At 31.2% G+C, this 23,285-nt stretch overlaps 1 protein-coding gene across 2 annotated transcripts in view; it reads left to right on the forward strand.

Moving 5' to 3' along the window:
- Nucleotides 1–20,507, forward strand: part of Epg5 (ectopic P-granules autophagy protein 5) — a 342,575-nt gene extending 322,068 nt beyond the window's left edge. For both annotated transcript variants that reach the window (XM_085816957.1, XM_085816958.1), the window contains exons 43-48: nt 5,782–5,987; nt 9,064–9,309; nt 9,393–9,618; nt 13,140–13,224; nt 19,748–19,866; nt 19,967–20,507. In XM_085816957.1, coding sequence (XP_085673083.1) covers nt 5,782–5,987; nt 9,064–9,309; nt 9,393–9,618; nt 13,140–13,224; nt 19,748–19,866; nt 19,967–20,339 — 1,255 coding nt within the window. In that variant the 3' untranslated portion in view covers nt 20,340–20,507. The remainder of the gene's footprint in view (nt 1–5,781; nt 5,988–9,063; nt 9,310–9,392; nt 9,619–13,139; nt 13,225–19,747; nt 19,867–19,966) is intronic.
- The last annotated feature ends 2,778 nt before the right edge of the window (nt 20,508–23,285 follow it).

Consider the following 23,285-nt stretch of genomic DNA (forward strand, 5'->3'; position numbering starts at 1 on the left):
CTGTTTAAAAGAAAATTTGGTACTTCCTTTTCGTAACAATACTTCCATGTGAATTCCTCTAAGTGCATTACTAGTTAATGACAAGCATCCATCTGTATTTCTATTCCCCATAATCATCCTGCATCCCAGGCCTGGATGGCTGTCTGCCAATCTGCAAAGTTGTACTAAAAGTGGTAGAATCCATCTTGGGGGAAAGAGGCAGTTTTAGTTTTATAATCTTTTTAACATTCCATGTGGATTGCTTATCTATCATTTGTATGCTGTGGAATATTTTCAATGGGGATTTGTGTGTTTTTGTTCAGCACTTGTTATCACAGCAGCTGTCACCTAAGATCCACTGTTAGAATTATACCATCATTTCCTGTATCTCATCAAGGCTGCTATAAAAATAAAATAACCCAAAAAATTTTAATTCTGTATACTCTTTGTAAACTAAGCACTTGCCGCTGTAAAACGAATGCTAGAAAATATATTGATTGTTATACCAAAGCTTGATTTATTTGGAGTAATGCCTTCTATCTTATACCATGTTTTTCACTGTTGCAAACATACAGAAAGATCGTTAGCAAGATATTTAAAAATATTAAGAAATGTCCGTGAAAAATTTTCAGTTTTTCTCTCTGTATGGTGAGTTTTTGATTAAAAAAACTCCTTTACACGTTGAACCCAGCGCTGGTCCCTGGGGACCGGCAGTGAACTTTCCGTGTGGTCGGCATCGATCCCTGGGGACCGGCAGTGAACTTTCCGTGTGGTCGGCATCGATCTCTGAGGACTGGCACTGTAATTTTCATTTGGCTGGCTTTGGCCCATGGGACCGATAGTATTACAGTTAAAAAATAAATATACTCTCAATGAAATGTGATAAAATATAGTTATAATTAAATTTATTTGAAACATTTTAAACAAAAATACGGCTTAGCTTTACGCATATTACAATACGTAACAACTTTTTTTGGTAACATTTTTTACTATTTTGTGTCCAAATAGCTTTGAATTGTCATCCTAACATTTTGAACAATTACTTCAGAATTTATGTGCATCTCCTTCCTTTGCCAAATTTGTGCCAGTTATACCAGCAGAAGTTTAAAGGAACAGATTATTCTTTAATTAAATAATCAACAGATACAAAGTATGGATATAGCATGTAAAAACTTTAAATGCCCATCATAATTTTTCATGTTTTTACTGTTGTATCACCATTATTCATCTCTTTTTAAATAAATGCATATTGTGCCCATTAATTTACATATTTCTTAGTGCCAGGATTCTCTAACTTTGAAACTACTCCATACACAAAAATGGATAAATAAATTTATATCTTCTTTAGAGAATTAAAGTGGCTTATTGAGAACTAAATTGGTTTACATTAAACCTCTCATCTTTATGAAGAAAAGCCAGCACATGCTGCTATTTTTAAGCTCAAATGTTGCAAAGGGCACTGACTATTATGCCACACGGAAGAGATTATTATAGGAGAGATTATTTCTAACTTCTTCCACTGCTTGAAAATGAAACCTGTCTAGCAAATGGAATTTAGGTGTTTGCAAGATGAAAACGTCCTTATAAGCTACGAAAATGCTCTTATTTCTATGACATTGTCTAAGCAAGTGTTTTGACATAAATATTTTTTATTGAAATATAAGGCTGTTATTAATTTTTTTATCATGTACACTTGATGACATACATAACATACAAATGAGACATATTGTGCCATATCAATGTACGATACATAGAATAAAAAATTTTAAATTAATTTAAAGCAGAATTTACATAAAGATTTCCCACATATTTTATTTTTATAAGTTAAAATTATATTTTTATAATATCAGCTGTGTAGCTACTAAAAAAAGCAATATGATTAAATGAACCCGAACACAAATTTTTATTTATAATTTTTAAAAATCCTGAATAATTTTAAGTGAAAATAGTGTGCCTGCAATGCTTGACATAATTTTCTGATGATTGGTTTTCAACCTGAAATTTTAAAGCTAAAAATCTTCTATCAGATTTAGCCCAATACAAATGTATACAAAATGTATAAAATGTTTCTCACAAATTTAATTAAAGAAATTATCTTAACATGAAGTTTGAAGTTCTAGCATTTTAAAATTTATTTGTTACAAATGCTCCGCATAATGCATTGCATATTAGTTAGCAGGCTGGGTTTAGGGGTAAAAGTAGGTGTAGGTAGAACTTGATATCTTAGCCTCTTTGAAAGTGAAAATTTATTTTTAGCAAAAATTCAATCTCTGGCCTTGATTTAAATAAAAAAAATTTTTTTTAATTATTCTAAATTCACATTACATAATAATTTAATTCTCTCAGTATTAACCATCTAGCAGTTGCATGCTGTGAAGTTCACTGAAGGGGACTAGATAAGAATAAAAATTATAGTCCTATCTAAGATGACCATTTTAAAAGAAAATAGAAGTAGAATAATGTAGAAGAAGAGAGAAGTGAAATGGAGTACTAATGTTTATGTATATTGTCAGAAATCACGCTCACTTTCAGAAATAGTGACCTTAGAGAGGTGGTTGTCATATTTATTATATTTCAAATACAAAAATAATGAGTACAATAATGCATAATATGCTCTGGTAAATTTTTGAAATCTGCAAAAAATAATAAGCTGGATCCAATTAGAAGATTAAGGAACAGCACAATCTGCAACATTAACTGAAATGCCTTAGAATCAGTAAAGGTAATTTTAGCCTAGCTTATACCGTCCTTTATACATTAAACATGCACGTGTAAAGTGTACCAAAAGAAAAAAAAAAAAAAAAAAAAAATGTGGCTCTGAGGCTCGGATTACAGACTTTGTACTGTAATTATAAAGGCTCTTTAAATGGACATAGTTTGGAAAAGTGTGAAAACCACTGGTGTAGATGCTCCTGCATGATTGTTGGAGATATGTAACAGTTACCTTTTATGTTCTGTTAAGTTTTTTTGGTCAGTTTTTTTTTTTTTTTTTTAAATAAAAAAAAAAAAAATTATTTTTTTGTTATGTATTTGATGTAGAATTATACTGTATATATAAAAGTATTTGAGTCAGAAAGTAATTGTATAATTTTATGTATACTTTTTGATTAATGGGGCAACATTTCTAAGTATGCTTCAGAGTTCCATATGTCATAAGTTCTTTATTTTATCCCATTCGCAGCTATGCAATGATGTCATTTAGAGTAAGTGAGGAAAATGAACTTCAAGCCAATAGTTTTCCATCAGAAGAGTTTTTTTAAATAAAGTGCTTTTGCTTCCTTTTTCTTGAGAAAGAATTATTATGAATTACATGATTTAGCAGTTGCCAAATGACAAACAATTATGATTAAAATTTTACAAGATTAAGGTATCCATACTGAAAGTTTAGAAAAATCATGAAATTGTATTTTATTACTTCAGAAACAGTGAAATAGTACTACAACAAGAGATTCTGTTGTGAGAAAGAAATTGTTACTTGTGCATTAGCACTACGACATTAATTTGGAGAAGTCACCAAATTTTCTGCCTGCACCAGTCTCTAACACCCATGAAGTAAACATTATTCAGTTTTTAACAGTCAGCATTGTCATTTTCGTGTTTGTTCTAGTTCTAACGGTGTTCATAAAAACCTTTTTTTTTTTTTTTAACCTTTGTCTTAATTTTTAGATATGTGTTTATTTGATTGTACTGCAGTGAAAGAAACTGAGGTAAAATTCTTCATAAACATAGCACTTTTCTGCAGAATCATTATAGAGAATAATTACTTTATATGTATTCTTAAAGTGAACACCATGAAATTTCCACCTGAACGAAAACAAATAAAACCCACTTCAAATTAGGAAAAATGCAAGCTTATAATGGTGTAGATTTTGAATAAAGCTGTGTAAGTTTGAAGGGCAATCAGATATAGGTCTCTCTTCTTCAGAAGCCTCCCTCCCCCCCCCCAAAAAAAAATTCTTTAAACAAATTCTGTAAACTGAGAGAAACAATGATTATATGTATGTCAAAAACAATGGGTAGAGCAAAACAAACATGAATGTAGCACCATCTGCTGAAGAAAATGGTAATGAAACTTGAAAAAGTTAAGGTACTGAAATTCTAAAAGCACTAAGAAGGAATAGATTGGGATTAATGCCATAAATTAAAGAAAAAATTTTATGAATATGAAAAGCTTCAAAGAAATGCAATTCAGTATATGAATAATTTTTGCAAGACGAAAGGGCAGAGTTGTGATTAAGTTTCCAACTATGAATATATGTGAAAGAATAGGTTTATTTCTCTTTTCTGGACATAAGATTTGTGTTCTTTGGGGGTGAAATTTTAACACTTTTAAGTGTAACTGATATATCTCAAACCACATTGACAAGGTATGCTGTAAATTCTCTAAGAATTAAAGTCGGAGATGTGTAATCTTTTAAAAATCAAACAACAAATTTTTCTGATAGGTGAGAAAATATCCTGAATTCTGTAGAATCCATGCAATTTTATAACTAATAGAAGAATGAAATGAAATGACAACAAGAAGAAGAGTTATATTATTTCTGACAGCAGACTGTCTGTTTTGATGGCAGGAGGAAAATATTTTAAAGCTTTACCATGGGGAAATCCTCTGTAAATGGCTGCTGATTTCAAGTAGTTGAGATTGTTGAGAGTAAAGATTCTGAAAAACAAACTTTGGCGGTGAAGTAGACTAAGATTGAAAAGAAGTTTTTTTTTCCTTAACAGGGTGACATGATATAGCTTGGGGGGAGGCAAACAAAGTAATCGTGTTGCATGGAAAGGCTCTTGTTAGTAGGTTTATTAATGGATTTTTTTGGGTTAAATACAAAATAAAAATGGGAAATATGCATGTATATAATATGCAATTATAAGTCATCATCCTTTTTCTTCTGTAAAATCACAAAAATGGTTGCGCTAATGCATACATACCAAAAGATTATACAGTGGATATTGGTTCAAAATATCCATGTGAAGAGTATACATTGGAAGAATTCTGTTGACTCTAACTTGCAGTGTATCACTGTGCGGTTGATGATTAGAATAATTACATGTGTTTTCATTTGTGAATGTCTGTATTTATTTTTATAATATTTATTTAAAATTTAATAAAATAGCCATTCCTTTTGTGAAATTGTGTTTAAATTTAGGGTTGCCATTTTCTTTTTGAGTAAAATTGTGTATTTCCATTATGTTTGGTGCTTAGCTACTCCCCCATCAATTAAAAAGTACAGTTTTATTTTAGCGACATTTGGTAGAGTTGCAGAAAGAGAAAATATCAGTTACTAATAGATATTTTCTTTATAATGTGCATAGATAATAATTCCATGTTATGTGAATGAATAAATTAGTTGAATAAAATTACATTCAGCATTTCTTATATTGTCAACTGAAAAAAACGGGAAAATTCTAAATGAATTTAAACTAATTATGATGTGATGTAATTTGGGTAGGGTATGAAGAAAATGTTTTGAGTCATCTGTTTATAAATAGAGATTTATTGTTATTATTATTATTATTGTTTTACAGGACGATGTGAAATTTCTGCAAATAGTTTTACCTAATGGAGTAATGTTTTACTAATTTGGTATTGGCTTTAAATATGAAATAGTATATGTATTATTTTCAGTTTTTTTCTGTATTTTATGTATCTCTATAAAGTTTTGTGTAATGTGTTTTTCATAGCATAATTTATATTTAAAGCATAAGAAAATTAATAGGAAGAATATCTTTCTTTTCTTTATTTCCTCCCTTTTCTTTTTTTTTCCTTAAATTTTGTATTTCTAATATCTATTCTGATTTCAGATTCCTGAAACTTGTCTGTTGCATGAGTACTAAAGCTGCCATGTCATATCATTATAACTCCAAGCAACTGCTATTTCTACGTAAATATATTACTGCTTTGAATACTTTTATTGAATCAAAGAAGGAGTCTGTTTTGAAAGATCCTTCGAAGTTTAAAATCATCTTGCCATCACTTCTGAAGGATGTTGAAGAGATTATTGTTGAAGGTGATTATATAAATTTCCATTTCCTTTATAGTTAACTATAGATAAAATTTTAGTGTATTTTAATAGTATAATGTATTTGTTTCCTATGATGAAAATTTTATGGACAATTCTAAGTCATGCTATTAACATATTGTGTATCTTATTTTTGTAAATTTTATTTGCATCAGAAATTGTACTTTTGAACCTATACCTTCAAACCTAAAATGCTAAAGCAACAAGAGCAGAATAAAAATCAAAGCTAAAGCATTTCATATCACTTCAGATTGAAGTGACAGGAACTGAAGCACTAACAAAATTAAAAGTACCAGGTCAAAAACAGCTGAAAAAAATTATTTTCACTTTGGCTTGAAATTACAGAAATGTTTAGCAGAACTTAACATCAGCTTTTTACAGCTGGACAGATAACAATGATTCAAATTATTTACAAATTTAAATTTAAGCTTAATAATTCAACTCTACTACCCCGTAACTACCAATGCAATTTCAGTCAAATTCACCAGTTAATAGCAAAATGGCAGATTTCTATGTTTCTATTTTCTATTTTATGTTCTAAAACTTTAATTTTATTATATAAATTTCTTCTGTCAAAAATTAATGTCAAATAAAAAGTTCTGTCTAATGGAATTTTAAATAAAACACAGGATGTTAAAATAATCCATATTTTCTTTTGTAACATTTCGACATAAATTATATCTTTATCAAACTTTGGAATTAGATTAAGAAGATGCATGTTTTTTCAAAATTCCTAAAAAATGTGCAGGTTAGATTTCTTTAAATTAGATTGATTAATATTAATAATTAAAATAATAAAATAAACTTAAAAAATATTTATTTAATAACTTTAATTTCATTTTTAGATAAAAATGAATAAGGCGGAAGTTTGGGATAGTTTCAAAAAGTCAGGATTAGACAAGGCAGTCTGCGATCATTGTAATAAAATCTTGAGCTGCAAAGGATCATCTACGATCAATCTACATAATCATTTGAAAGCAGTTAATAAAATATTTATCGAAAAGAAATCAGAAATGATTAGTGAAGAAGAAACGCCTGGATATTCCTCTTCTTCTTCAAAAAAAAAAAAAACTAGCGAATATTTTATATTTTATGAGAATGAAAAGGAGTAGTTTAGAAGAAATCATATCAAAACTTGCAACTGTGGAGGGATTTTCTAATAATAGCATTATGAATAGTTCATTCATAAGTCTTTTCAACAACAAGGATATTTATTACCAAGAAACAACTCTACAGTAATGGATCTCATTCATGTGTTTTATGACAAAGCTAAACATGAAACTATTATTGAATTAGATTCAATAAAAAAATAGGAAAAAATTCTCTATAACTTTAAACGTAGACTAGCAAAAGAAATCATAGATACTTAAACATTAATGTACATCACTTGGCAGAAGATTCAGTTTGGGATTAATGCCAATACCTGGTTCTTGTGATGCTCAGCGAACAATAGGATTGGTATCTGAAAGGCTACAAAATTTTAGCTTGAATCTAGAAACTGACATAGTTGCAGAAACAAATGATCGTGCTGCTGTTATGAAAAAATATAAACATAGAGAAATATTTTTTTAAAAAAGAAGCCATGGAAAAACCAATTCATAAGTTTCTTAAAGATCCTGAAGAAAAACTTATAAATCCGACGACACTGAAAGCTAAATTTTCATTGTTTGACGCAACGAATAAAAGAACAAAAAACTATAAAATGAAGCTCAATAGCTAGTGAATGAGTATTTCAATTTCAGGCAATATTGTGTTCAAAATAAGAACAAGACTTAGCACTCCGTTCGGTGAATATTTTATGTTTTTTAAAATCGTATTTTCGTAGGAGAAATTAAAATTAATGAAAATGATGTAAATATTAATTGAAATTTTTGTTTGTGTTTTCGTTATTTTGTGTAAGTAATATGTTGTAATCCTTAATTTTTTTTTAATATTTTGACTTTGATATTGATTTTGTTTTTTGTTGTTTTATATAAATTAAATAAAATATTTCCCCTATTCCTTTTTTTTTTTTTTTTTTTTTTTTGAGAAAAATTCAAAAACCATTTAAAACAAGTTTTTCAGAAATATTGAATTCGAAAACCAGTTTTTCAAAAAGTCAGTTTTTGTATAAAACCCTAAACAACTAAATATTAAGCTTTCTCTCTCTCTCTCTCTCTCTTTTTTTTTTTTTTTTTTTTTGTTTGTTTGTTGTAAATGTTGATTCTGTAAGGGTCATAAATGCTTCATTAAAAGCAATTTCTACTTTGTCTATAAACAACTGTTTTCTATTTTTAGTCCAAAGAGGCTTTGTCCCTGAAGGACTATTGTTTTTGTTTTAAGATTTTGCGTCGGAACCCTATAAACAGTGTTCAAATCATTGCCACCAAATACTCTCGCCCTGTATTATATTTGAAGAAATTAAATAATGAAAAATCTTCCAAAATGTATGTATGTTTCTCACATTGTGATTAAACAACAGTACCTAGAGCCATCCAGTTTTGAATGATGCAATCCTACTTCGAATATGGGCATCTGAAAGCTGAAATTTGGAATTTATTTTATTATCAATTTCATATTTTGTAAAATTTTAACGAATTTTTGATTAACAAACTCAGTGATTTAAAAGTGAGTAATGGCAACACTCTGGGGGGGTCATTTTTATCTCCAGCGCATATAACTGTGTATCGAAAATTCTAAAGATATATGCTTATTTTAAAATTAATTTGCGACACTGCTGTTGATTTGAATTTTATGGTTTAAGTGCAAAAAACATAATATTTAATAAATAAAGGTGACACGTAAAACGTGTAAAAAAGTCCCTTTGGACATAATTTAAAATCTGAAACCTTTAAGATTTTTTTTATTACCTTTTTATTTTTAATTTCTACTATGTCATGTTATTAGATTTAAACTATCTAAAATCCAGAATTGCCGAAGCCCTGACGATTTGGGATCTTGGCCTTTTTATTTTAGTAACAGTGCATAATTATAAGAACTTAAATATTTACTTTAGCGAAATAGGTCTTGAATTTAGTAATTACATAATTTTGTCCTTAATTATATTGTTTATTGTTTTCAACAGGTACAAAACCTGAGCAACAAATCAATGCTGCATTACCTCTTACAAGGGAAATACTTGGTTTTCTAAATGATTTGTCAGATCCACAGCTTGTCAAGCAAGCTGTAGACTCTGTAGTGTCTTGGTTAAATACCAGACCTCAGAGTTTACTACTTCTGCCTTGTCTTCAGACAGCTTGCCAATGCCTGAAATCTGATGCCGTCAAGGTTGCTATTGCTGAATGTTGCCTTGTAACTCGTTTTAGTACAGGTATTTTGTTTGATGTTAGATCTTTTAAATCTCTTTAATATAACTTTTTTCCCTTCTAAGTCATAAAAATGTATCTTTTTCAGAAATTCTAGAACCAAATGAAGCCAACAGCATATGGCAACTGGTCTCGTCTTGTTTTCAAGTGCCTTTAAATATAAGTGATAATTTTGCACGTTCTTGTGTGAATCAGTGTGCTCACTTGACTCTCTACTGTTACATATTAAATAGAACTTCAAATTTCACATCTGTTGGAAGCAAGAAATTATTACTTCAGAGCCTTATTGACTGGATAAAAAGATCAGATCTAAGGTGAATATTAATTATTTATTTATATTTAGTTATGCACAGGAAGTTGCAAATTTTTATTATTGTGTCACATTGAATTTTTAAAATATTGGGCAGTTTCTAATTATCCATAGCCCCACTGAAAAGCAGTAAAAAGTATTGGTGAAATAGTGCACCATGTTACCAAAAAGTATTTATGTGGCAACCTAGGTATATGCTTAGCTTTCCCCCAGACAGCTTTCTCTTTGATCCTTTCACCAATGTGCTTGCAAGTTATGATCCCTGCTATGAGAATTTTAGCATGATGGTGGACAGCTTGCTGCAGTTTTAATAATCTTCAATGAAATCTCGGATTTAGTTTACTGCATACATAAATTATAATGTTGCTTGTTAAAGGCTGATCATATGCCCCTCTTTTCCTTTTGCATGGTGCTGAGTTTGTGGAGTTACAAAGTTTTTTTTTTTTTTTTTTTTTTTTTTTTTTTTTTTTTTTTTAGCAAAAACAGATTGCTATGTACATAGGGAGAACAACAGCATAAGAAAACAAAAAGTGTGCGTGTCTTGTATAGAAAAAGAGGAATGTAAAAATAAATGAATCATTAAAATAGAAATAAAGATATTCAAACTTATGTTTTTCACCAAAGTAGACAATGAGTGTGTGACTTTTCGATAGGATTGCAGGTAACAAAAAACTACTGAATATGTTTTAGCAGAAGAAAATAACTATATCCCTATCATATGAGGTATGTATTTAAATGGAGGAAAAATAGCCATTTTGATGATTATTTGTTCATTTTCACCTGAAAAATTCACAAAATACTACTTGAAGGAAAGGAAAAGCCTTTTTCAGTTTTTTTTTTTTTTTCCCATAAATCTCACTGCTGAGGTTTGGATTGAAATGAAAAGCATAATGTTAGTTCATAGCTTGAAGGGGGGGGGGCAGATTGTTATTATCAAAAATAGGGGAGTTCTGCCATTGAAAAGGTTAAAAGCATTGGCCATCATTGGAAAAATTTGAATGCAAGTAAGTAAAATGTAGAAGTCTGGATGAAGAAGGAGAGTAACAGTGAATTTGCTGAACTGTGAATGGACAAACACAAGAATTATGTAAGGGTGAATAAACTGAATTTGGATTTTTACCATATTGTCAGCATGATCTAATTTTTGTTTAATCTGATCATTTTATTTTCCTCTTTCTTTGCCTTGACTTTTAAGTCTTTAAAAGAAAATACTACTTATTATTATACTACTTTAATAAATGTTTCATTTTAAACCATTTCTCTTTTGTAAAAATTTGCTGTGTGTTCTGGAGGGCAGGAATTGGCAATAAATAAAGTAAATATGTAAAGAGCTTGATAGTTGAAATCTGTACTTGAAAAATCCATCCAGTTTCTCCTACATTAGTCAGAAAGAAACTATATGAGCCTAACTAGTTAACTTGATTCAGATAATATCTCTATTCTCTTCAAATTAGATCATTTTTGCATCGATTTTCGATGCATGCTGCATGAGTGAAATGCTTCTTGGAAACCTTTACTGAAATATGCGTAGCACTGTCTGGGATACAGCTGAAATGTCCTTTGCAGAATCAAAGCAGTGACATTTCAGTTTAGATTTCAGCATAGAAAATAAGTCCAAATCTAGCAAGTAGCAGAAATGAGGTACCACTGCTTGTTTCTTGCCTGCCAGAAGCTTTTGCATCTTCAAGGCACTATAAGTTCATGTATTCTTTTAGTAAACTTATTCTAGTGGTAGTTTTCCTCTTTATTCTGCTATGAGATCTTTTATGATTAATATCTTCCTTCCCTCAGGCATCTCAAAACATCCATAAAAAATGTCACATCGACTTTCTGGTCTAGAGGAAAGAATTCTCAGTACACACTCACATTGTATAAAAAAATTTGCAACATTGTTTTCATTGCATTCTTAGCTTTCTTTTACCTGTGTATTCTTAGTCACTTCAGGTTTGTAACTATGAGAATTGTTGCTTAATTAAAATGGTTTCTAGACGCACTTGAATTAAATGAGATTAATTAAATAAATAAAATAATAAATAAAGATTCTAGAGAGCATAATAGTGCAAGAACCAGAATTGGTATACAAATGCAGAAGACTGTTGTTCTAAACAGAATACAGAACAAATTTCATTCATGTTAGTTTCTGTGGTTGATTTGTCTTATACAGTTTTTATTTAATTGCTTTTGCAATTGTATTATAACTGTAATTATCATTTTATTGTAATTGCAATTATAGTTGCATTAACTGTAGTTTCAATTATGAACTCTGTTCAGACAATAACAGATTGTTTAAATTTAAAAAATAAATTAAAGATCTTATTCATTGCCAAATAATAACATGCAGAGAATTCAGTATGTGTATGGGTGTGTGGATGATTAGTTATAATTCTTATGTTTTGTGCAGTGGTAACACTCACTGAGAAATGTTTCTTGACTATTTCCTCTGTTCTTCATGATTGAGTCGACAGACTTTATTTTCAAGAACACAGGATTTTATATTATAAATAAAAATAGTGTTCCTCTCTCAAGGTGTAATAAATCATGAGTACTAATAAATTTAATTATAATAGCATTTTAATTACAGTAAATACACATAAAGTATAATTATAATTGAAGTTATAATTGTACTGTACATATAATTTAGTTATAAATTAGGAAATTTAATCATGTTGTAGTTGAATTATTATAATTGGAAGATTTCTAATTACAATTACCCTGTAATTTTGTTTGTTGTGTTTGACATATATATAAAACTTGTTTTAAAATAAAAATAAATGTATAATAAAAGAAAATTGTTGTTAATTTTTTTTTTTAACTTCATAATCTTTATGTTACAAAAAGATTTAATAATATACTAGTACAGGTTGAAGCAAGGCCACCACCTATGCATTTTTGAAGGTACATAAGGTACTTTAAAAGAAAAAAAATTAACAAAAGCTTAACTTTTCTGTCAAGAATTAATTGAGTTTACATAAAACCAAGGCGAAGATCTGATGATTGTGCTGTGACATCTTGCTTATCCATTATTGGTGTTAAGTCAGCATCTGTTGACAGTGTCTCTGTTTATGATGACTTAGCATGTCTGTCATTTATATAATTTTTTTAAGAAAAATTTTTCTAAATTCTAAAATATTCTTTTTATTTGAGTTTTCAAACTGCTTTATCTACAGTATAATAAAGCTGCAAATAAATTACACCGTGAACTTGCTATCATCAGATCTGACAGGGAAGCAGAATTTTTGTCTATTTTTTTTCATTGATAAAGTTCATATTAAATATGCTTAATCATAATCAATTAGTTAAGTACTTTATGTTGTTGCATTATTCATTACTATTAAGAAATAACTATTTTTAAGTTATTAAAAGAAATGTGAAACATTTAATTCACATATAAAACAACTCATTTACAGGAGAATAGAAAATCAATTGTTTATTTTTTTTTAATTTATCCATTTGATTTTCCTTCTAAAATGTTATGTGATGTTAAATTAGTTTAGAATTAAATAAAGATCTTAATTTTACTTTCAGTGAAAAGAATGAGTCTAAATCTCTTCTATTGTGGGATAAAGTTTTGGAACTGTGTATAATGTTAGCCCATGATAATGAACTACAGGTAAATATGTATGAATTTTCATATGAGTTTTTACTGAAAATTTGTGAATTTATTAGCTTTATCTTTATCTAAAAACAATCTAAAATTTTGTAAACTTGAATTTACGTAGAATATGTGTACATTATAGAAGTTCTTATTTAATAATATATATATTTTATTTTTATTTTTTAAAAAATTCCCTTTTAATTCTCATTCTGTAGTCTCTCAAATCAATGTATTCAAAATTTCCGTATGTTTCTTTTGAAAAACTGTATGATTAAATTAATGATTGTTATTCGAGAAGATATGGTAGGATCTTGCTTGCTGTTGCTAGGAAAAGGAAGAAGAGTTGAAATTTAAGATTGTTAACTTAGCTTTGTTTTTCAACTTTTGCTTTTTGAAACCTTTCCCCATAGCAACAAATATTATAAGTGAACTAAGTAAATTATAAAAGGATCTAGAAAACACCTGCATTTTTTCCCCACAACAGGCAGACAAGGGAGTTGGCAACAAATAAATAGCAAGACTATAAATTTTTTCTCCATTATGATTTAAAATGGGAGAAATGTCTAAAACTCACTTTTGCTCATATTTTAGTAAGTATTTATAAAATACTTAAATTTTCTATCTAAAAATTTTTCTTGTTTTTAAGGTGGAAATGTGCATTATTTGTTTATCACATGAGATTTTGTAGAGTTCTACTATAACTAAAAGGTTAAATCCTGCAGATCCTGCTAAACCTGTAGCGATTGTTGTTGAAGTCTCAACAAATTACAAATAGCGAAGAAGGTTAAAATAACCTTTTTATTTCATCTTAAATTAGATGCACAGTGAATTTCTGATATTTTGTGGCATTCATAGTAGCCTAACAGAAACTTAAATTCAAATGCAGATAACATAGTTAAGGGACTGTCTATAAAATAGGCTAATTAAGCTGGCTGAGAATTTTACTACCATGTATCTTGAAACATCAGCTAGCAAGATGTTAAAGCCAGAATATAACTTTAGGCAGAGCTGCTGAGGCAAGTAACCACAAGACATTGCTGCAAGAAGCTGTCATCTAAACATTCAAAACCCTCAGCTTAAATCCACACAAAAACAAGCAGTCTATACCTGATGTTCTATACTTAATTTTCATTTAACTTTAGAAGTGTTGGCTAGAAAGCCTAACTTTTAACTAACTTCCTTTACGCTGTACTAGCTCTGACTTTAAATCAGTTCATTACCACATGTTAACTTTTCATTTGCAATGCGTACCATCAGGAATGCATTTAACTTGTTGTAAGTTTATGATGTATTTGTTCTTAATGTAATTCATATATTTAAGACATTAAATTTCTTTCAGCATACTACAGGGAGAAAGTTTAAACTTTACATAGACATGTAAAATAGTTTCTATTACAGATCAGTCGTTGGGACTTTGGTGGTTCTAGATTTTAAATTATAAATTTAAATGTAGATGATGACAATATAAACTATAAAATTAAAACTCTTGAGGTATTTACTTATAAAATAATGAAGTAAATATGACTTTCAAGGGAATCAAAAATTTACATTGGCCCGAAAATACTCAATATTTATTTCTTTGTTTGATTAAACATTTCTTTCAATGAAAGTTATTTACATTATTGTTTTTCTTTGTGCTAATGCTTTCTGTTTAATTTTATAAACAATTTCTTGTTCAATTAGAAAGGTCAAAGTCCTGTTATTATTATGTCTAGGATTCCCACTCAACTGTCAATTGATATTTTTTCATTCTCTGCAACCATGCAGTCAATTCCGTCACTATTTGTAGCTAATTTTCTGAATTTGGAACCAATACTATAGATTTTGTGTTCCATTCATTTATTGATTATTGATTATTATAAAATGTGTCGTCTGTGGCAAACCGCCCCCTTTTCCCCCTCTAGCCACACCATTGTTATTTGGGCCTTGGCATCACAATAGAATAACATATTACCACTTCTTCACAAATACCATTAATTGGAAAATTTCGCTTTTGGTTTGTAATAGCCATTAAATTTGTGGCTATCATCATAAATCTTAGTATTTGCAAAATCATCATAAATCTTAGTGTGCTTAGTTGTATCCATTATTGGATGTATATCATGAGATTGGCATCTAAAGATGTTCCACTAAAATTTGTCTTACTTATATCATGCACTGAGGCAATTAAGCCTGAATTATATTTTGTTATTTGTTATAATCATATCTATTTCCTACATATGCTTAAAACTATCACATCTACTATACATGTTCTTTACTTTCTAAACAGATGTATGTTTGTTTTCAAATTTCATGCTGTATTGCTCAAACTTGTTTGTTTTTAATGCAGATAATTGAAAGGTGGTTAATTAAGTTAATCACTTTGATCTCGATTCTGGCAATTCTGAAAACTGAAGAGAAGAAATGTTCAAACGGGTTTAATTATGGCAAAGAACATGAGGGCTGTCTGCCTAAGGGCCTTTGAATAATTTATACAAAGAATGATAGTTATAAAAGTTGTTCATGAATTGCATACATATTATGTAAATCAAAATTAAGAGAGAATTATATAATTAAATTTAATACTGTCACTCTTTAGTATCAATGTTCCATACAGTCAAAAGTCGTTAATTCGGACACCCATAATCCGGAATGATCTATAATCCGGACCTCAAAGCTACAAACTTTCTGCGCATGCATCGCGTTCACGCATGCGCACAGGCGTTTACGAGAGCGCATAAGACCCTTACGGCTGTGAATATGTTTGTGCGCATGCGCGTTTAAATCGTAACGGATTAAAGCTAAAGTTATGTAATTCAGTTAATGTTGCCGATTGCGTTGTTCCTTAGTCTTCGAATTGGATCCGGCTTATTATTTTTTGCAGACTGTTAGAGCAATTTTATAAAAGTAAGCTTGAACTTTCGATTATGTCAAATAGAATTTCCGATATATATTTACTACAAAGCAAAAGTATGTTTTGAAATCCGAAATCTGTTTATCAATTTCACCCTGCTCTGCGGCAGAGGGGGGGCAGAAACATCATTATTAGATTATGATAGATTAGAAAGATTATGTCAAATAGAATTTCCAATATATATTTACTACAAAGCAAAAGTATGTTTTGAAATCCGAAATCTGTTTATCAATTTCACGCTGCTCTGCGGCAGAGGGGGGGGGGGCAGAAACGTCATTATTAGATTATGATAGATTAGAAAGATTATGTCAAATAGAATTTCCGATATATATTTACTAATATGTAATTTGTATCTACAAAGCGAAAGTATGTTTTGAGATCCGAAATCTGTCAGCACTATCCTTATCTTCAGGGCAGATGTTTTTATTTTATTTCGTTTATAATTCCATACTAAGTGTAGTATTTCATTCTGTCTTTGATATGATTTAAATCAAGTTCCTCGTCATTATAATTCGCTTCAGATAGTGAAGAAAGTGACCCAGAGGTTATTGAAAACGAAAACATTTCGATTGACAAATTAGTCGGTATTCTCAACACAGCAATTATAGGACTTGAACAGGGGAACTTTGTAACTAAACAAGAAATTATGTCTGTTTAATAGAATTAAAGAGAAAGTATTATCACATGAGTCGAAGGAAATGTTTAATAAAGTAAACAAATAAATATTAAGCTTTTTTCTTTTTGTAAATTTTGATACCCTTTAGATCATAATTGTTCTTTATTTCATAAATTACGGTTTCATATTTTTAATTTTGTAATTTCTGCATGCCATGTTACCAGATTTAAACTGATGATCTATAATCCGGAAAAATCGATAATCCGGAATCGCCGAAGTCCCGACGAGTCCGGATTAACGACTTTTGACTGTACTAATTTATGCATTATTTACTTTAAGAATAGAATAATGTTCATTTGACAGATAAATACAACTCATGTTATAGCAATCAATTGTATCAGTAATGACTAAATTCTGCATATATGGAGACCAATTTAAAATGTATACTGGATCTATGTAAGTCTGCTTATTGGACATTACATATGTGTATATCTGGTACTTTCTGATATCTGAAAAACAGCCGCCCAATTGGCGAATTTTTGAATTGGTTAAAACATTTCCTTGGTATGCTACAGCTCATAAATATTGTTTTGTACATAAATCATAATTAAAAATGCTTTTAAAAAGTACAAAAATCAAAAATCTATATGGCTGATATTTACATCCTCAGTCATTCAGAAATTATGTTTATATCATGTAAATCATACATATGATGTAATTACGTAGTATGTCAAAAACAAAAAGCATACATGCTTTAGGCAAATGGCAGTGCATATAGGCACTGTGAAAATACAAGCAGACATAGCATTGCAAATTACAGACTATTTCTAATTCACTGATAGCAACACATTATTGTATTTTTTCTAATGCCACAAATATCAAAAATGAACATCTGTTAAATTAGGCTTGTGGGATAATGATGGTATGGCATTATGTTGTAGACTCTTATATATGTCACTTATTTTAATTAAATGCAATAGTATTGCTCTGTGATGGTATAGGAAACCTTTGTATGTGACGTATTAGGTCCCTTAATGTACCTGATAGGTTTTATAAATGTTACATACTATCAGAATGTGATAATTGATCGCATATCCCTTTGTCCATTCTAAAAGGAATGGTTTATTTTGTACAGTATGTGTATAACCACTCCTACAGGACATTAATATCCAGGCATGGCTTGAGGAATGAAGACCTGAGTTCATAATCATTGAATGGCATCCAAGTTCTAAGATTATTGAATCAGTTTGGAATGCTGTTGAGCAGAACATCAGATCCATGAATTCAGGGTCAGCCTTTAACACGGAACTGCAAAAAATGTGCACCAGATATAGTTTGCAGTTGTTTTGAGCATCTTCCAGCATGTGATAAAAGGGATATCTTAATGTATATAGTCTGTCTATTAGAATTTTAATTTGAATCTTAGATAAGGCATGAATGTTTGCAGTGACACAGAGACACACAAAATTCATGGATTCCATTTTTCTTGATGCTGTTGTTTAAACTGGAATGGAACTTGGGCATTTATGTATTTTACTAAAACAAAGTGTTCTACTGTATGATGTGATCACAGAATGTAAAATGTCAAGTACAATCAAATTCTAAAATACAAGGGTTGGAACTTTAATAGTGGCAACACAGCTGAAAAAACGCTACGCAACAAAACCAAAGAATATCGCGTAGACCACACGTAAACTACATACCTACCTTACCTCTCAGCAAAAAGACTCGTCCTGCCTACGTCACGTGCATGCTAAGTGACGCGAAGAACGGATCCTTGTATTATCTCGTGGTCTAAAGTAAGTGTTGTCAGGATGTTTTCAAAACAAGAACAACGATTTTGGATAAAAATTTAATGTGCCAGAGGTCGTACAGCACGACAGTGTCATCAAGGGCTTCAAGAGGCTTGCGGGGAATCTGCATTGCCTTACAGAATCGTAGCAAGATGGGTGAAAACATTCAATGAAGGACGCCAAAACGTGGCAGACATGCTGCGACCAGGTCGTCCGAGTGTCAGCGATGCAGGTGTGCAAGCTGTTGCCGCAATAATGGACAATGATCGTCACCAAACAATTCGTCAGCTGGCCGGACAAACGGGATTAGCGCATACGACTGTGCTGCACATTCTGAAGGAACGCCTGCCTGTACATGAGAAAAATTGCTTCACGATGGGTTCCACATCAATTGACGGAAATGCAGAAATGGCTACGATACGATGCTGCCCGAACCCACCTGGAGCGCTATGAGCGCGAAGGAGATGCTTTTTTACTCCGTATCATTACGCTGGATGAGACTTGGGCCCGATCGTACCAGCCAGAACTGAAATGCCAATCAAACAAATGGCGTCACCACGACGTTCGAAATCCTGTCAGAACCCCAGCAATGTGAAAGTTATGGTGATTCTCGTGTACGACTGTGATGGTGTCATCCTAACGCAGACCGTCACTGCGCAGTATTACTGCTCATTTTTGGAGCACAATCTCTGACCAGCTTTGAGAAAAAAAACGGCGACACTTTCTGCAGAACGCTCCTCTCATTTTGCATGACAATGCTCGGCCGCATGCAGCGCAAGCTGTGACTGATTTGTTCAAGCGATGGGGCTGGGAAGTGCTTTACCATCCACCATACTCCCCAGATCTAAGCCCTTGTGACTATGACTTAATTCCTAAGATGAAGGAACCACTTCATGGCACTCGCTTCCAAACTGTTCCTGAGATTCTTGCGGCAGTAGACCGGTCCATTCAAACTATCAACAAAACAGGCGCTGCTACAGGTATTCTGCGACTTCCACATCATTGGAAACGGGTTGTACACAATGTTGGCGACTATATTCAAGGACTGTAGAACATGGTGACATGAATCACTTTTGTATACCTTGTAAATAAATAGTTGCCACTATTAAAGTTCCAACCTTCGTATTTTATATTTAAATATTGTCTTCATAAAATTTTGTAAGATTTATGCTAAACATGAGCAAATTTTTTATTTTCCCCTTGCTGTATTTAATACTATTTATTTTATTTAAAAAGGTAGTTCAAAAAGCACTGTCTTACTTTTGTTCACATTTGTCGCTTCTTGGAGAAGACAAAATAGGAAATGGTCTATTGGCAGCATTTGGTCTTGGACAACCATCACCTTTATCTGTAAAGTAAGATTTGCCTTCAAATTATTTCTGTTCATAAATTAATAATTGAAACCTATTTAATTGTAATTTATTATTTTAACTTTATTCATTTATTTACTTCCAGCTTTAGGTTTCTTTGCCGTGTTATGTCAGCATTTATATTACTACAAGTTCCTGAAAATGCTTCAATACGTTTAGAAGCAATGGCTTCAGGTTATTTGCCTGTAACTGACAACAGCAGCGATTCATATCAACCTTTGAAAAATTCTGAACCATCACCGTCCTCCGGTGCTCACAAAGCATTAATAAATTTGAAAGGTTTATTAAAAAATAAATCATATTCTGCTCTAAGAGCACAAATTAATGATGCCATACAATATGCCATTAATCCAAGACACTGCTTGCTGGACAGTAGAGAATTTTTGAAAAAAATTGCTCTGTGTATTTATCCAAAGGATACTTTCCTGTATTCTTTGAGTTATACTGTAGAAATATAATTACTGTGATTACATTTCACACTTAATTTTTTATTTATATCTGAAAACCTTTTTTGTGGAACATCAGTAGAATTGCAGAAGGTATGTTTCTGTGAAACATTCCAAAATAACATATTCATTTTGTGATATTTTAAACCTGTATATTTGAAATAAAATATTTCGCAGCAATGAAGTCATTTATGTATCTTAATTATCTCGAATACAAAAATATAAAATTTGCACAAGAAGCATATATTTCCATTGCCTTCTTAGAGAATGCAACCTGCTAGTAAATTTGCTGGCAAAACTGTGAAAGAGAAATATAGTGTCAAGATGTACAGTAGGAAAAAGAGTAGTCTTATTCATAATGGCAAAGTCTGTTTCAGAAATGAAAGTTGTTATTCTTCCATGAATAAATTTTGTAAAGTTTTATTTAATAGTTATGAATGCAAAACAATTTCTTCTTGTTTAAAGGTGGAAAATAGTTTTGAACTTTAGTGTGTTCGGTAGCAAGGAGAGTAATGGATAAATTAGAAATATTGATTTTAGTTGATTTCTTTCTTTACATTAGGTCCGTGGCTCTCAACCTTTCTTGCCCCATGCACTCCTTTTACCATTGCTAAAAGATCATACTCCCTTTCCTTTCCAAAACTTGAAAAATACACACATTGGCTGCCAAAAGTGTTCGGGCACTTTAAGAATTTGTAGGGCGCTGTAGCCCAGAATTAAATTTGAATATAAAGCCCTATATTTTTTCATATCATCTCCATGCAATTTTGAATAAAACAGATTTTTTTTTTAAAATACTGACCTATTTTCTTTTTCTAAAATTGAAAATGTAAGAACTCATAGATAAAACACACCATAGAAGTGATCACACACCAAAACATTTTCTAAAATTATAGTCTCTCTCTCTCTCTCTCTCTCTCTTTTTTTTTTTTTTTTAAATAACGTTTGAAAATTCATTTGGCTTTATTCTTTGCTTGCTTACTTTGTTACATTTTAATTAATATTTAAAAATTTTATGCAGTCATAAGGAAATAACAAATATCACTCGACAATTGGTCATTTTTCATCACAAGGGTGAAAAAGAGCGACAGGATATCGCTAAAGTAGTAAATTTATCCCATTCTGTGGTATGTGATTAAACACTTTAAAAAAAATCAGATTGAAAATGAAGTTAGAAGATGTCGTCCGTCAAAGTTAGTTCAACATGATTAGAGATTTATAGTTAGAAAATTTGTGAAAAGTCTGCATTTGAGTGCTGTAAAGATTTCTATAGAATTTTCTGAAAATTTTTCTATTTTAATTTCACTTGAAACTGTTCAACAAGTACTCAGATCAGCTAGATTACATGGGCACTCTCCTCAAAGAAAATTTTTTGAAGTGCAAAAAATGGAAAGCATATTCTATTTTTTGCAAGTGAAAAAAATGGAAAGCTTATTCTTTCCTTCACAAAATCAATGGTAAACTACCCCAAAGTGTATTGGAACCATGTCTTATTTGCAGATGAAAGTAAATTTAACATTTTTGTTTCCGATAGGCATATAATTCTATGGAGAAGAGAAAATGGGGAATTTAATTGCAATATCTTGGTTGATACGGTAAAGCATGGTGGTGGAGATGCTTTTGTGCGAAGGTACATGTCAGCATCATCAAGATTAGGTAATTTAGTATTTACTATGTAATTTAGTATCGTAGGTGTTTCTTCTATTGATTTCCGAAGCACGTCTATATCCTCCCTAGCAGTTCACCGCAGCAGCAATTCCTTGACCCAGGTAGGGCAAACTTCTTCAACCATTATGCCAAAGGCTTTTGCGCTTGACCCTAACCTGCTCAGGGGTTCGGTCTGTGTCGTTGGGCTTAATTAGCAACACGTATTTGGATTGCTTTTTTCCAAGCGGTTTTGTATGGCATTTTTTCTTTCGAACTTCAGTGAAAGGAAGCTCGTTTGTATCTGTCTGATATTGTCTATCTCCTGTACATAGCCAACTAGTCTGTACATAGTCAACACATTGTGATTATAACCTTCCATTGCATAGTAGTACAACTGAAATAGTAGTACTACCTAGCTGCATCCATTGTTTAATTAATGCAATTAAAGTTTTTTAACCCCGCTCATGAACAGCCATGAAAAACACCTTTCCTGAATTGTACTCTACACCCCCAAAAACCCATTGACCTTCACCATATTGCCCTCAGTTGTACTTCCTTTTACAAAATTTTGATTCATTTGCTTTCAAAACTTTGCTTACCCTATAAGGTATTTCTCCCACTTCCCTAGCGTGCCTTCGTGGTGTAATGGCACCCTGCTGGGAGGGTATTCCAAAGGTCCGTGGTTCGATTCCTGGCGAAGGCGGTTGCTAATTTTTCATCTCGCTGGCTTCCAAAAAGTCCTAATGTCTCTACAGTGGCGCCCGAACTAAAAGGGTTGTGGATGATGATTTTCCGCACCCAGGATTTGGCGACTAGGTCCCCTAAAACCCTAGTCGCCCTTTAAAAAGGGGAGTATATAAGGTATTTCTCCCACTTCCCTAGCATGCCTTTGTGGTGTAACGGCAGCGCGCTGAGACGGTATTCCAGAGGTCCGTGGTTCGATTCCCGGTGAAGACGGTTGCTAATTTTTCATCTCGCTGACTTCCAAAAAATTCTAATGTCTCTACAACCCCACTAATTTTATTTGGAGTCAATTCAACATGATCTAATATTTATTCGTTAACAAATTAACACCAGTCTGCTAATGTCGAAGAAGGAAAGTCAAATCCTCTTCAATATCACAAGATGCCGTACCCTTAATTAATTCCTATGTTAAGAAAACAATTTCCTGTAAATTAAGCTTATTACAGGCGAACCAAGATCCCAGCCTAATCGATTTCTCAGCCCTACACTTCTTGCGTCTTCAAATACAACCATTCAATGAATTTTTCTGACTAACTAACCCACATGGTATATTTTTTTTTCACAATA

This window comes from Stegodyphus dumicola, chromosome 5 (assembly GCF_044657685.1).
Source record: "Stegodyphus dumicola isolate Sdum_Otavi_A_Nest chromosome 5, ASM4465768v1".
Lineage (NCBI taxonomy): Eukaryota > Metazoa > Arthropoda > Arachnida > Araneae > Eresidae > Stegodyphus > Stegodyphus dumicola.